Source organism: Juglans regia, chromosome 12 (assembly GCF_001411555.2).
Source record: "Juglans regia cultivar Chandler chromosome 12, Walnut 2.0, whole genome shotgun sequence".
Taxonomy (NCBI): domain Eukaryota; kingdom Viridiplantae; phylum Streptophyta; class Magnoliopsida; order Fagales; family Juglandaceae; genus Juglans; species Juglans regia.
The window spans coordinates 3303995-3320495 of NC_049912.1; the positions used below are offsets into that span (position 1 = coordinate 3303995).

A 16501-nucleotide genomic window follows, 5' to 3' on the forward strand; every position below is an offset into this window, starting at 1 on the left:
TAAGGAATCATATGAATTGGGTGACTCGTGATAATTTTAAATCGATTATTTTAATATTGATAAAAAATTATTAAAAATCATATATAAATCGGTTTGATTTTTTAACAGCTGAATTGCCCCGAATCAAACCCTTTTCTTTCGAACATGGATTATTTTGATCTACGCTCAGTCGGGTCCGAAAATCGGGTAGCAATTACACTGGAGCAGTAGAACTTTTGGAAGGACATGGAAATTTATACCCAATTCAACGGTAACGCCTATACTGCGAAACGGTGCGCAGAGGCTGACGGGAGACGGAATAGGAAAGCGTCCTTGAAGTTCGAAAGGGGGTTCGAGAGACGAGAGGTTTTATCCATCTCGAGCTCCCCAGGTGTTGAGTTCACTACCTCTTTTCTTTGTGTCCGCAGCCTCGAGTAATCTGATCGTCAAAGCTCCCTCCCTCTAAAATCTCCTCCCCACACCTCTCTCTCCCTCTCTACAAATTCATGGAGTTTGAGGTGAGATTGGTGGGCGGAGTAGAGAACTGCTTCGTATCGCTCCCTCTTCCTCTGATCCAAACCCTGGACTCCACCCGCTCTGCTCACTTTCCTCTCCCTCAGGTTCTCGCTCTCGAGCTCCGCTCCCTCAGTGACAGCCGGCTTTGGCACGTCGCTTGGTCCGGCGCCACCTCTGCTTCTTCGGCAATCGAGGTACTCTTGTCTTCCTCATTCGGTTGTTCTCCCAAAAGGTTTCTCAATTGCTGGAAATGCTTTTAGTAGTGGCTCAGTTTCTTTAGAAATTTTAAAAGTTTTCAATTTACTTTCTTAATCAGCATGACTCTCCTCTTTCCATCTAGTCAATGGTTCATTGTTTGGATTCAAATTCTGTGCTGAAGACTCTTCTGTTGCTTCGTGAATTCATCACAGGTCGCCCAAAAATTCGCGGAATGTATTTTCTTGCCAGATCATGCCACAGTTCAAGTTCGAGTTGTTTCCAATGTGCCAAAGGCTACTCTAGTTACTATAGAACCTCAAAGTGAGGACGATTGGGAAGTTTTGGAGCTTAACTCTGAGCACGCAGAGGCAGCTATATTGAACCAGGTACATTTCTCATAATCTGTGAAACTTTTATCCCTGTTTCATTGGTGCAGTTAAACCTGGATAATGCCTGTGGTTAGTCTCTTTTCACATATGTAACTATTAATGTTTTCTTAATTTCCCTTTAAGATTAGTGTCTAAAGTGGACGTTTCTTTTTGGTGGATCTGATTTGTCGATATATCTAAATCCTTTAGGTCTAAACAAATTGGCTTTCAGGATCCTATAAGGAAATCTTGATCTCTAAACTCGAACTGGGGTGGGATGAGTATTGTATGTGTTCATTGATCTTAAAGTGGAGTTACTGTTGACTTCTACATGACTTGATGGGAGGTGGGGCATCTGTAAGAGCAGAACCTTGATAGAACGTGGAGCACCGGTTGATACCTACATTAATATACTTTCGGACATAGCTTCAGATGGTGTTCATTCTAGTTCTTTTGCAACTGATTATTTTTTTTTGATAAGTAATAACTTTATTAATAACAATGTAATAGGCAAAGCCCGAGTACATAGGTAGTATACACAAGAAACACCTAATACATTCTAGAACTTAGAAAAACGAAGACAAGAACGCGTTTACAGCCCTACCCTTCAGTACAATAGCAGAGAACCAGCTAAGTAGAGTGCTTATAAAAAACTTCCAAAATGAATCTCTATTGTGTTCCCGATCATTAAAGCACCGCTCATTTCTCTCCCACCAAATACACCACATAATACACAAAGGCATCATTTTCCAAGCAGCTGCCACTTGGGAACAAGTATGCATTTGAAAGTTGGTCCAACATGTTAGGAAATCAACCACTGCTTCTGGCATAACCCAGCATAGCCCAACCCTTCCAAACACACCATCCCATAGCACTTTAGCCATTTCACAATGAAGTAGTAGGTGGTTCACTGATTTCGCTTCTTTCTTGCACATAAAGCACCAATCCACAACAATCATTCCGCGCTTCCTCAAATTATCAATAGTCTGAATATTCCCTATTGCTGCTGTTCATACAAAAAAAGCCACCCTTGACGGAACATGAGCCTTCCAAATCCTCTTCCAAGGAAAGCCAACATGGTGCTGATTTAGTATCACTTTATAAAAAGACCGAACTGTAAATTTCTTAGAGGCTGTTTGATTCCAACAAAGTTGGTCCCTGCCTGTCTTCTTAACTCCACTGAATACAACTGTCTAAAAAAATAGTAACCTCCTCTACTTCCCAATCCTGGACAGATCTGGAGAAGCCTACATCCCAAAGCGCCACTCCATTGGAAGATACCATCACGTCGGAAACTGAAGCTTGCTTATTAGTCGCCAACCTGAAAACAACTGGAAATGCTCGATACAATTCAATATCCCCACACCAAACATCAGACCAAAATCTGATTTTTGAACCATCACCAATCAAGAAGTTAACTTGTTTTAGGAAGCGACCCCACCCTTTCCTAATAAACTTCCATAGACTCACTCCATACGAATCCCTGCTCTCCATTGTACACCATCCTCCCCAATCACTACCATACTTGCAATCAATCACCCTCCTCCACAATGCTTCTTCTTTCCCATGATATCTCCATAGCCACTTCCCCAACAACGCCTTATTAAAACTACATAGACTGTGAATACCCAGACCTCCATCAGCAATCGGACAGCAGATTTTTTTCCAACTTACTAAGGGAATTTTGGTCTCCTCTCCCAAGCCTCCCCAAAGAAAATCTCTATATAATTTTTCAATACGGTTGGCCACACCAACTGGTAAAGGGAATAAAGATAGGAAGTAAGTAGGGATATTAGAGAGAGTACTCTTTATAAGAGTAATCCTACCCCCTTTAGATAAGTAAGTCCTTTTCCAAGCTGCCAACTTCCTCTCTATCTTCTCGATCACCCTATCCCAAATGTGTCTGGCCTTAAAAGATGCCCCTAACGGTAGTCCCAAATATTTTATGGGCAGAAATGCGACTTTACACCCCAGAAATTCAGCCAAGTGGTGAATATTACGAACCTCTCCCACCGGTACCAATTCCGATTTGCTTAAGTTCACTTTTAATCCCGAGATGGCTTGAAAACATAGCAGGACAGCCCTCAAAATTTGAATTTGTTCCCCAACAGCCTCACAAAAAATGAGGGTATCATCAGCGAAAAGCAAGTGTGATATAGTAAAAGGGCCACTAGAGTTGGTTCCCACTGAAAATCCCGAGATAAATCCAGCTCCTACCACTGCCTCCACCATTCGACTCAAGGCTTCCATAACAATGTCAAACAAGAAGGGAGATAAGGGATCCCCCTACCTCAAACCTCTAGAACTCGGAAAATACCCACAAGGCTGCCCATTAACAAGAATAGAAAAGCGGACTGTTGAAATGCAGTGACTTATCCAGCCACACCACTTATCACCAAAACCGCATCTTCTAAGCATATACAAAAGAAAATTTCAGTTTACATGGTCATATGCTTTTTCCATGTCCAACTTACAAAGGACCCCCGGAGCCCCTTCCCGCATGCGGCTATCAACACATTCATTTGCAATCAACACCGAATCTATAATTTGTCTTCCTTTAACAAATGCGTTTTGGGATTTGGAAATGATCTTCCCCATCATTTTGCTCATTCTATTGCTAACACCTTTGAAATAATCTTATAGACACTACTTACCAAGCTAATTGGGCGAAACTCCTTCAACTCCGAAGCACCCACTCTTTTTGGAATTAAAGCAATAAAAGTGGCATTCAAACTCTTCTCAAACTTTTGAAACTCATAGAATTCATGGAAAACCTTCATCACATCCTCCCGCACAAACTCCCAACAACCTTGAAAAAATGCCATAGAAAAGCCATCCGGCCCGGGAGCTTTGTCTCTCCTCATTCCACACACCACCCGATGCACCTCAAGCTCTTCGAACGGCCTTTCCAACCAACTTTTTGAAGAGGCATCCACCGCTGCAAAGTTCAATCCATCTATCTTAGGTCTCCAATCTTCCGTCTCACTAAGGAGGGAACTAAAATACTGCTCGGCATGCTCTTGGATCTCAGCTGGTAATGTAAGCAGATTATTTTCAGACTTTAACATCTCAGTAGCGTTGTTACGTCTAGAGAATTGACCATTTTGTGAAAGAAGCTAGTACACTTATCCCCCTCTTTGAGCCAAAGAACTCTCGACTTTTGTCTCCATGATATTTCTTCCCTCAAAAGAACCCTCTCAAGTTCTATTTTTACTTCATTCATCCTAGACAAACTCTCCTCTCTATCCCCATCAGCTTCCAAGGATTGGAGCTCATCCCAAAGGACTTTTTTCTGCTGCTCAACATTCCCAAAAACCTCCTTATTCCAAATCTTCAAATCAGCTTTTAAAGCTTTAAGTTTACTAGCCAAGACAAAACTAGGAGTCCCCTCAAACTGGTACAACAGCCACCAATTTTTTACCATATCGACGAAGCCCTCCACTTCTAGCCACATATTCTCGAATTTAAAGTACCGTTTGCCCCCATGAATACCCCCACACTCAAGAATAATGGGGAAATGATCCGATCCTATCCTTGGGAACTGTTTTTGACACAACTTCGGATAATGAGCTTCCCATGACGATGAGACTAAAAATCTGTCCAATCTTGAACTGCCTCTAGAATTGGACCACGTATGTTCACCCCCCACCAACGGCAAATCCAGTAATTCCAAGTCGAAAATCAATTGTGAGAAAGCCTCCATTGTTGTAGTTATTGAAGAAAGACCCGCCCTCTCACTTGGGAATCGAACTATATTGAAATCCCCACATATACACCAAGGAAGATCCCACATAGAATATAACCCTGATACTTCATCCCACATCAGGTTCCTATCCCGATCCCTATTGGGACCATAGACACTTGCTAATGCCCACGACCACCCATCTTCCACGTTCCTTAATAAACATGCCACCAAGTAATTTCCAATACACTCTTCTACCATCTTGACAACTCTACTATCCCACATGACTAGAACTCCACCAGAAGCACCAGAAGAGGCTAGGTAAGACCAGCCTACAAATGAACCTCTCCACAAGCTATTAATAACATTTCTGTCCACATTTACTAATTTTGTTTCTTGAAGGCAAACAACATCAATCTTCCAACTATGAATAATAGACCTGATGCGAAGGCGTTTGTTGACATTATTGATCCCCCTTACATTCCACGACATAATTTTAGGTTTCATTAACAGATATAGCATCCCTCCCCTTAGATCTGTTCCTCCCTGAGGTACCCTCCTTATTGTCGTAATTAATGGAACATTGTAATCTTCTCAACTCCCGCTTCTTTTTCATAGATGACTGCTCTACCGTGGATCGACCAGCTTCAATAGCAACTAAAAGTGCCCTCAATTGTTCTTCATAACCCTCATAAAAGAGACCCACACAGCTTTGAATTTTCTCCACTTGTTTAAAGACCCAATCTGAGGTTTCCTCCGACACAATCTGAAGAGGAGTCATCTGTAATGGAGATGAACTATCCATCTCCTCCTCATAAGCAGTTACTTCGAGTTCTGGCACCGAGGCCATCCTAACTTGCTCTTCCAATTCTTCTCTTTCAAACCTTTCAAACTCGATTTGCCTACTTTCTTCTAAACAATTACCCCTTACCACCATAGAGGTTAGACTCTCATTTTGTCCCTCAGCGGCCTCGCCATTTTCCCCAACCTCCCTCGTATGGGTGACCATAGAAGTCAGAACCTCACAATGTCCCTCAACAGCCTCGTCAATTTCCCCAGCCTCCCTTTCTAGAACCTGGTGGACCAACAAAAGCTCCTCCGAAGTTTCCATTGTGCCTATCGGCATTTTCTGTGCCAATGGTGGAAGCATTTGTACTGATATCGGCTCCGATACATAGTCTCGGGCTTGAGCCGAAACTGTCTTGTCTTTGCTCCCGAGAGAAACACCTTTACTCCTCACGATGGACGTCGGGATCTCCTTAACTACTGCCGTCGACCGAGTCTGTGCAGGAGCCGAGACGTTTGATTCTGATCTCGGGCTTGAGCCGAGTCTGTACATGTCTGGTTTCGCCCCTCCATGCTTAACGGACTCTGCTACAGGCCGTATTTCTTCCAATGCAGCTTCGAGAACCTGCGACTTCACCATCGGAGGCTTCGCCGATGTCAGAGGCACTGACCCATCCACCTCTGAGTCCACCCCGACCTGCGGCTTCTTCCTCCACGCCCAACCTTTCGGTTGGTTGGGCTTGGATCCGAAATTATGTTTGGACTGGGCCTTGCCTTCGTTCTCAAACTCCGGCCCACTCCCTAGGCCCAAATTCGAACCCATAACTCCTTTACCCAAGACGCACCGTATCATCCCATTGATTTTAACAGCCATCTCTTCCAAAGCTGCATGCATATCCCGCAAATCCTTCAAAATACTTACATTATTTTGCCCAGACACGCCTCTGCCATCACCCTCCTGCCTCTGTGCACCTACCACAACAGGAGCTTCCCCTACTCTATTCAAGGCTGCCGAAGCAAAGTTTCTCCCCTCTCGAGGTGTCTGTAGGACCTCCAAGTACGATCGAGCCAATGGTTTTGTTGACGACGAGGATGGAGGTTTTCTCCCCTGAGCACCTTCGTTACTCACCTCCCTCACGACAGCTGCAAGCCTCCTCCACCCCATTCCTTCCCTTTCCCCAGGGATAAAGATGAAGCTCCGATGCCCCTCTCCACTATACTCCACAAGGGCCAAGAAACTACCACGGGAATTGAAACTCTTCTGCGTGATATATCCCCTGTTACCATCCCTGTAAGCAGAGTAATACACCTTCCTTCCATGCTGAGAACATTCCTCCAAAGCCCTTAAGATCCAGCGTGCTGTATCCCAACCCAACTTCAAAGTTTGTGATCCTTTCCAACCCCTCTCCGTGATAAGCACTTCACGCCCCTCCGTCCGTATCTCAAACACCTTCAATTCAATTGCAATCCTTCTCATGATTAAGTTAAGCTCTTACATGCAGACACCAGACACCAGCACTTACTCATCCAGACTTCCGAAACAAAGTTTTGATTCAGAAGCAAGGACAGAAAATCTTAACACCCAACTGAACTACATGCTAATTCCCACAATGAACTACCGCCAATGACGGCCCAAACCAGAAACAAGAACAGGAAAAACCAAGAAAAGCAGAAAATGTACGGAGAGAAAACCAGGAATATGACTGAAAAAAAAGATGATAATGAACAAAAGGGACTCAGGAACCTTGCAACTGATTATGAAATGTCTCAACATGGAAGATGGATTTTTAAAAAAAAAAAAAAAATAATAAGAGAGATTTCACCGAACACGATGTTGTGATATATATGTTATCAGACAGAGCACAGAACTAATCAATTGCATAATGGGTGAAAATCACGTACTCTTATGAATTACGAACATAATTAATATGATCCAAGAATCTTGTTTCGAAATCATAAGGGCTTAAACTATATATATTTATATATGCAGACACATAGATATATTTTTTTGATAAGTAATAAAGATTTTATTCATACGAATGAAATAAGCATCACCCGTGTACACAGGAAGTATACAAAAGAAAACACCTAATTACATTCTAGCTAAGGAAGGAAAGTCATGGACATTGTTTCCATCAAGTACAATGGCTGAAAACCATAGCATTAAAGTGTGCATAAAAGAATTCTGAAACTCCTCCATTGTGCGTTCCCTATCCTCAAAACATCTCTCATTCCTCTCGGACTATGTGCACCACATGATACACAACGGGATCATCTTCCACACTGCCGCCACTTGTAGACAGCCTTGAAGCTCCATCCAACAAGCCAATAAATCCACCACCTGCAGAGGCATTACCCAAGTAATATCCATTCTTCGAAAGATCTCATTCCATAACCCCCTCGTGACCTCACAATGCAAAAGTAAGTGATCTACAGATTCTCCATTTTTTTGCACAAATAGCACCAATCCATCACTATAATTCCCCTCTTTCTTAGATTTTCCGTAGTCAAGATCACACATATATACATAGGGATGATCCGATAAAAGAAATGGGAATGTACAAACATCAGTACACTTGAGTATAAAATCTTTCAATCACATAGGTAAGTATGGTTGGAAATCTTATAGGGATCATAAGTGCCTAGGAGTTATGAGACCAGACAGAAGTTCAATACTCAAACTGAATGCATGAGTATTAAACTATGTAGAATTTACATCAATTTATGCAGCAAGAAGTTGCTCTAAAATCGTATGTTCCAAGTGTTGTGTTGGGAACATTTGAACAATATCAATGCATTGCCTAACCATAGGTAGTAAGCTTTAAGCTGGGTTCTTGTTGCGAGCATTTTCAAACTTTTTTGTAGTTGATATCGATTTTTTAGGCTGAACTTCTTTGTTTTCTCCAAAATCACTTCTATACTTAAAGATTAAGCAACTAGGGGTAAGTCGAATTTGGGCTACTTTCGCTTCTGCACCTGCACCTCGAGTTATATACAAGGAAGAAATTATGCAATTTGTTATCCTCTTAGAACATGCTTAGTTTTATCTGCTTGGAACATTCTTTAAGGGTACATTTGGTTTGTGGAATAGGCCCATGTAATAGAATGGAATAGCTATTCCATAGTTTTGTTGCGTTTTATTATGAGGACTGAGGAATAGGATGGGGGTAAGGAATTTAATTTTTTGGGAAGTTTCCTTATTTTTTCATTTTTTTAAAAATAGAAAATGCTTCAAGTTGGTGGTGGCCGGCCCCCACTACAGACCCATGGGGGTGGTCGAACCATCCTTGAAAATGGAGCATCTTGTGGCTAGGCTATTCCTATTGGCGGTAAAGCCATCCTCAAATGCCCAGGAGGTGGTCACACCATACCCAAGGCTTTGGTTGATGGTCTGCCACCCACTATCAATTTTTTTTAAAACTTTTATTTCTTATTAGGTTTTAAAAAATAGATTGATGGTTTTTCTGGAAAAAAAATCTGGTTTGAGGTATTTTGGGAATTTTAATCTAATTTCAATTAGCATGTGCTGTTGCCAGGCCAAAGAATTAGAATGCCTATTCCTTTTCCTAAAGGAATGAGAATGGGCATTCATGTTCCCTCCGTATACAAAACATACCCCAAGCGTTCTTTATGCTTGCATTGATTTTTATGTGTTGTTCAGGTGAAGAGCCTACTTTTCTTGTTTTCTGCATCTGAAAACCGTTTTCTCTCTCCTTCCCCGATCCAAAGTTATAGGTTATTGTCTTTATAGTTTATATGATTTCTACATGGCTTTCTTTCTAAGGAGGAACTGCTGAGTAAAAGTTGGGTCGTTACTGAACTTGAGAAGGCGTTCTTGATGGAGGATACTGATGATCGAGTCCTTGTTGATCATTCTGAGATCAAGGACCATATTGTTCACTATCACAAGAGTCTCCATACAAAACAATCACCTGGGAGGCCAAAACTTGATGGGTTGGGCTTTCGTGTGTATTGATCTTCTAAGTGCTAATTGGTTGGAAAGACCATTTGAAGAAGATGAGGTTCATCATGTGATCAAAGGGATGGTCAAAGATAAAGCACCTAAATTGGATGGCTTTTCCTTGGCTTTCTTCCAGGTGTGTTGGGACATCGTGAAAGATGATGTAATAGGGGTCTTTCATGAATTCCATTCTTTTAGGTGGTTCAAAAAAAGCCGTAATGCAACTTTCTTGGCTCTTATCCTGAAGAAAATAGGGGCCTTATAGGTGAAGGATTTTCGTCCCATCAGTCTTGTGAATGGGGTTTATGAAATCATTTTTGAGGTCCTTGCCAATCATATGAGTGATTATGGAGAAAATCCTATTGAAGCCTCAAAATGCCTTTGTCAAGGGAAGACAAATTCTAGACTCAGTACTTATTGCCAATGAATGTTTGGAGAGTATAATTAGAGCTGGAGTTCCAGGATATAGAAAAGGTTCATAATCATGTGAATTGAGACTTCCTCCTTCATCTGCTTGGGAGATGTGGTTTTGGGGAGAGGGGTGTATGCGAATTAAGATACGCTTTTCTATTTTGGGAAATGGTACCCTAGTGGGTTTCTTTTCTAGCTCTTGTGGATTTAGGCAAGGGGACCCACTGTTCCCTTTCCCCTTCGTTATTGTGATGGACGTGCTTGGTTAGATGGTAGAGGCTGCAATTGGAGGAGGGTTTATCTCCGGTTTCCCTGTGGGATGTTCTAATAATAGTTTTATCAAATTTTCCTTTCTTCTTTTTGCAGATGATACATTAGTCTTTTGTGAGCCGAAATATGGCAAAGTCCAATAAGTTTTTTTTTATAAGTAAACGATTATATCAATAAGAATAGACATAATCCAAGTACACAAGATGATATAAGAGATGACACCTATTTAGGAAGGAGAAATAGAAACAAGAAAATCATGAAAATTAAGGCCATTGAAATCAACAGCTTTGACCCATAAAAATAAGGTTCTAACAAAAAGTAATCTAAGGCTACGTTTGGGTAGTGAGAATACCTGAGAAGTGTTGAGAATGTTTGTGAATAGTTATGAGTAGAGATTGAAGTGGGTTTGTGTGTCCCATTGAGAGTATTTTGAGTTGTTTGGATGTATGAAATATGTTGAGTTGTTGACTTTTGGATAGATAATTGAAAAAGGCGTGGGTCCCATCAATGATTGATTTTTTTTAATGATGATTTTATTTATATATAATAGTGATAAATATTATAGTGATTTTATTTTTTATTTATATTTAATAGTGATAAATATTATAGTGATTTTATTTATTATTTATATATAATAGTAATAAATATTATAGAATGTTTGTGAATAGTTATGAATAGAGATTGAAGTGGGTTTGTGGGTCCCATTGAGAGTATTTTGAGTTGTTTGGATGTATGAAGTATGTTGAGTTGTTGACTTTTGGATAGATAATTGAAAAATGTGTGGGTCCCATCAATGATTATTTTTTTTTTAATGATGATTTTATTTATATATAATAGTGATAAATATTATAGTGGAGAGACTTTGGTACGAAGATGGTTCATTGTGTTTGGCATATGAAGTATTTTCATAAGTACGAGAATACTTGGAAAGTGTTGAGAAGACTTTGCTACCCAAATGTAGCCTAAGTTCAATCCTTAGGGGTTGGCTCAAGTGGTAAAGGCCTTGGGCTTGAGGGTATGCTCCCCTCAGGTCTAAAGTTCAAATCCCCTTGGGTTCAGACAATCTTTAGGGGCCATCGGACTGGTGGATTTTCTCCTTGAATTATCCGAGGTGTACTCATGGGAAACTCCTTGTTGAGGGCTTGTGCACCCCTAGGATTAGTCGGGATGCTTTGTTAGAATACTGAGATACCAAGAATACCAAGAGAGCTTTTTTTTTGGAAAAACTATCTACTATGTGCAGTGTAATTCTCATTAAGTAGTAGGCAATCAGCCCATGCTTTTCAAGGGAAGAAAAGATTACTAGACATAGTAAATTCTAACGTGTAAGTCCCTAAGAATTAGCATCTATACATGATAAGAATATTACTTGTCTCTGTATCTTGTTACTTTGGTGATTTAATAAAGTCTTATTTTACTTATCAAAAAAAGAATATTACTTGTACAACTAGTATAAAAAAATAAATGTACATGGTAAGAATTGGCATTTATTATATGCGGTAACATGCTGTTCTCAGACACCCAGTGCCAATAAAAAAAAAAAGTAATCGAAACTCTTCCAATGAGCGCTCCTTGTCGTCAAACGTCAGGTCATTAACCAAAGAAGCTGTCCAAGCAAAGAATGCCGCTTTGGGGGGTGCCTTGTTTCTTCAGATCCTTCTCCAAGGAAAATGATTGTTATGCGATTGTGTAAGTGACTTATAGAAAGAGCGAACCGAGAATATACATTTTCCTGCAGGTGCCCACCACAACATATCAAAACATAGTAGAAGTGCCTTCAATGCTAGCATCTGGTTTTGTTCTGCCTCACAAAAAATTAGAGTATCATCTGTGAACAACAAATGAGAAATGTTAAGAGTACCCCTATTAATGTCACCAATGGAAAAACCAGCCACAAAGCCACTGTTAACCAGGCATAAATCATTCTACTAAGCGCCTTCATGACTATGATGAAAATGAGTGGAGACAAATGATCCCCTTGTCTTAGACTCCGAGAGCTGTTAAAAAAGCCAAATGGGCTGCCATTCACTAGAACTGAGGACTTCGCCGTGGATCTGCACCACTGGATCCACGAGCACCATCTCTCTCCAAAACCACGTCTCTCCAACAAGTAAGGTAGGAAATCCCAAATGATGCGATCATAGACCTTCTCTATATCCGACTTGCATAAGATACCTAGATTGCCAGACTTTAATCTACTATCAATATATTCATTGGCAATGAGAACCGAGTCCAAAAGTTGTCTACCCTTTACAAATGCGTTTTGGGGTTTCGTAATAATCTGCCGCAATACCTCCCCTAAACAATTTGCAAGCACCTTAGAGATGATCACCCCATTCACAAGACTAATGGGTCGATAATCCTTCACCTCCGATGCCCCAATCTTCTTGGGAATAAGCATAATAAAAGTGGCATTGAGGCTTTTCTCAAATCTTCCAACCGAAGAAAATTCATGGAACACCTTCATTACATCCTTCTTCACCACATCCCAGCATGATTGAAAGAATCTCATAGAAAAACCATATGGACCAGGTGCTTTGTCTTTGACCATCCTCCTCACCACACAATGAAACTTTGTCTCCTCAAAGCATTGGCAATGGTCTAGTTGCCAAATTTAAAATTTGACTAAAAGTTGAGGTTTTGGCTATTGGAGAGGTTAATCCACATTGGACTATCTATCTAAAAGTTAAAATAATAATATAATATTAGATATTTTAATAATAATTTTTTTAATTTTATATTTTACAAATACACTCCATATATTAATTAATAATTTAATTTTTACTTAAAATTATTGTTTCCCAACTATTTTTTTCAACCTAATTATCCAATAGTAGCCATTGAGAATATTTTTAGAGTAAAATATTATTTTGGAGATGAATAGTGGCTGGCTAAATTTGGAGAAAGGGATGAATTTACTGTAGCTCAAAAGTGGAGCCTTGAAGTTTTGACCATTCCAATGCAGAGCACTTTTGAGCTACTTAGCCAAAATTTGGCTAGGCACTGGCATTTGGCTAGGCCAATGCCAGTGCTCTCAAAGGGCCTCTCCAACCAAGAAACATGCTGCGGCTCGATGGACTTAAATGCTAGTCCATCAAGCTTTGGCCTCCACCCCACCTATTCTGTAAGCAAATGTTTGAAAAAACCAGCAATATGCTCTTTAATCACAGGGGCCCTTGTACATACCGCACCATCTATATTCAGCCTCTTAATGGTATTAGTTCTCCTATGAGAGTTGGCCACTCTATGGAAGAACTTAGTGCTTTGATCTCCTTCTTTCAACCACAAAGCACGTGATTTTTGCCTACACGATATCTCTTCCAATAAGGTAACCTGCTCTAATTCTGAAATTAACTTTGTCTTATGAGAGACTTCATCCAAAGAGAGGACTTGACCCTCTTGTACCCTCTCTACCTCTTGTAGCTCCTCCAACACAGACTTCTTACGGTCGCCTATGTCACCAAAGGATTGAGCATTCCAAAGCTTTAAGTCTTTTTTCAAAGCTTTTAGTTTGCCCACAAAGATGAAACTAGGAGTGCCCTGGAATTGATATGATGCAAAGTTCAATCATTGAGGGCTCTCTTGCTTTGTTTTGAAGCTGCTTCTTGTCTTAAGGTAAATCTTGGGAAGTTCGAGATGGTCCTAGTGGGAGTGGTGAGCAATGTTAGAGGTTTGACAAGCATTTTGGGTGTAAGGTTGCTTCTTTGTCTATGAAATATTTGGGTTTCACCTTGGGGGCTTCTTTTAAAGATAAGGCCTTATGGGATGGGATAGTTGAGCATATCGAGAGAAGATTGGCGGGGTGGAAAATGATGTATTTGTTGAAAGGGAGAAGAATTACTCTTATTAGGGGTACTCTTTCTAATCTTCCCACTTTTCTATCGTTGATTCCTTTACTTGCAGGGGAGGATAATCGGATTGAGAGGTTGTTTCGTGCTTTCTTGTGCGGAGGAATTGGGGAGGATATTAAGTTCCATCTTGTTAGTTGGTGCAAGGTTTGCTCTCCAATTTCTAGTAGAGGGTCAGGGCTTTGCAATTTGAGAATTTTTAATAAGGCTGCTGGGTAAATGCTTGTGGCGATTTCACCAAGAGGGGGGGGAGTCTCTATGGATGGAGGTAATTAATTTGAAGCATGAGAGTGCCTGGGGGGGTTGGTGCTCTAATGATGTGAGGGGGAGCATATGGGTGGGCTATAGAAATTTATAAGGAAAGGATGGGAGGTATTTGCCAATCATATTATTATGGTTGGAGTGGGGTCCAAGAATAGATTTTGGCATGATGTTTGGTGTGTTAGTTTCGTTCTCAAGATGAGTTTACCTCTCAAGATGGTGTTTCTAGCTCTTTATTGAATTGCATCTGACGAGGAGGCTTCAATGTTGGATCAATTGGACCACTCTAATGGCTTTCATCAGTGGAATGTTCTTTTTGTTAGAGCTGACCAAGATTGGGAAATTCGAGTCATTTCGGAGTTATTCTTCGAGCATAGGTAGTCATGGGGTGGATAGGTTGCTTTGGAGGCACACTGGGAGCAAGAAGTTCGCTGTTTGATCCATGTACAAGGTGTCGTCTTCTCAGAGTTATCTTTCTTTTCCTTGGAAGAGTATCTGCAGGTGTACGGTGCCTACTAAAGTTGCTCTTTTTGTTTGGACTGCCTCTCTTGAGAAAATCTTATGGACAATTTGAGGAAATGAGGACTTCTTATCATGGATTGGTGCTATATGTGTTGAAAGAATGGTGAATCCATGGATGACTTACCATTACATTGTGAGGTGGCGAGGGCATTACGGAATGAGATATAGCAGGACCGGCTTGCATGGGTGATGCTTAGGAGGGTGGTGGGTCTTCTAGCTTGTTGGAATGGCCTGCATGACAGTCCTTATGTGGCTGCTGTGTGGAGGATGATTCCCTCATGTCTTATGTGGTGCATTTGGCTTGAAATGAGAGGAGGTTTGGAGATAGGGAGCGTTCTTTGGATGAGCTTAGAAACCTATTCTTTCAAACATTATTTCTTTGGTTTTCTGCTATTGTACTCAACGGAACTAGCGTTCATGATTTTTTTGTATCATCTTCTAGTTCCTAGATTGTAATTAGATGTTTTCTTGTGTATACTTCCTATGTACTTAGGCAACACCTTTTGCTGTGTTTCAATAAAATTTTGGTTTTACCTATAAAAAATTATTTCTACATGGTTTAAACTTTCTGGATGCCTTTTAATAGTTTCAAAACAGTTCTGTTTTCTTCTTTCTTTTCTGTTCCCATAAAATTGACTTTCTAGTTATTTGGCTATATGTAGCCAGAACATAGCTTTAATGTCAATATTTTAGTATAAGCATTAGTTGACACCTCCTTTTACTAAACACAGGTCAGAATTGTCCACGAAGAAATGAAATTTCCTTTGTGGCTGCATGGGCACACTGTCATCACATTCCTTGTGGCTTCAACATTTCCCAAGAAAGCGGTGGGTAAGAAATATAAAGTAATTCCTGACTACTGTTCTCATTCAAATGGTGATGCTACTTGGTTCAACTGAAGTTCAAAAAACTTTGTTGTTACTTCATTGGAGAACTGCTGCTATTTGTCACACGTAAATTAACTAACTTGTATTCAACTTTGTCATGAAGTTTACTTCAGTTATTGATAAGGAGTTGACAAAATGAATTCTTGACATTTCAACTTCACGATCTTCTACATTTTGCAGTGATCGATATGCTTTCAATCTCATATTTGCACATTTTAGTTGTTGAGCTAAAACAATTCTTATTATTTTCAGATTATTTAGTAGGGAACCTTGCTATTGCATGCTTGAATTCTTTAAAACTTGATAATGGTGACTTCAATATTGTGGAAGGTGTCATCTCAACTCCACGATCTTCTACATTTTGATGTGCTTCTCGACTGTTGATCTGCATTAAACCGACTTTCAAAATTTAGTCATATTAGGTTAACTATCTTGTTAAGTTTTCTTGCAATGTAAAAAAAGGTTTATTTAGGTTTCCTCGAGTTTCCACGTGATTTGTTTTTTCTTTTCGCGTATACTTTGTGTTTTAATATGTCAATGTTTCCAAGTGACTGAAATGACACAGAAAGATTTTGCCTTTACAATCTGCATCTGGCTTCATATTTTCTGTGTCCATGTTATTCACTGGATCGGTTATGCAAATCACTAAGAAATTTCATCATTTTCACTTGCTATTACAAGCACTTTTAGAAAGTGGTGATTATGGCACTTTTAGTGGCTGAATCAATTTTCCTTTTGTCTCTCCTCTTTGCTTGTGCTGATTAGATATCTGCGAACCTTGTGTATTTGGTCATCCATGGTGTTGTAAGTTC

At 40.2% G+C, this 16501-nt stretch overlaps 1 protein-coding gene across 1 annotated transcript in view; it reads left to right on the forward strand.

Moving 5' to 3' along the window:
* Window positions 1-258: 258 nt before the first annotated feature.
* LOC108998258 (peroxisome biogenesis protein 1) overlaps window positions 259-16501 on the forward strand; it is a 37796-nt gene continuing 21553 nt past the window's right edge. The window contains exons 1-3 of the mRNA XM_018974756.2: window positions 259-689; window positions 906-1079; window positions 15534-15633. Of these exons, the coding sequence (XP_018830301.1) occupies window positions 486-689; window positions 906-1079; window positions 15534-15633 (478 nt within the window). The 5' untranslated portion in view covers window positions 259-485. The remainder of the gene's footprint in view (window positions 690-905; window positions 1080-15533; window positions 15634-16501) is intronic.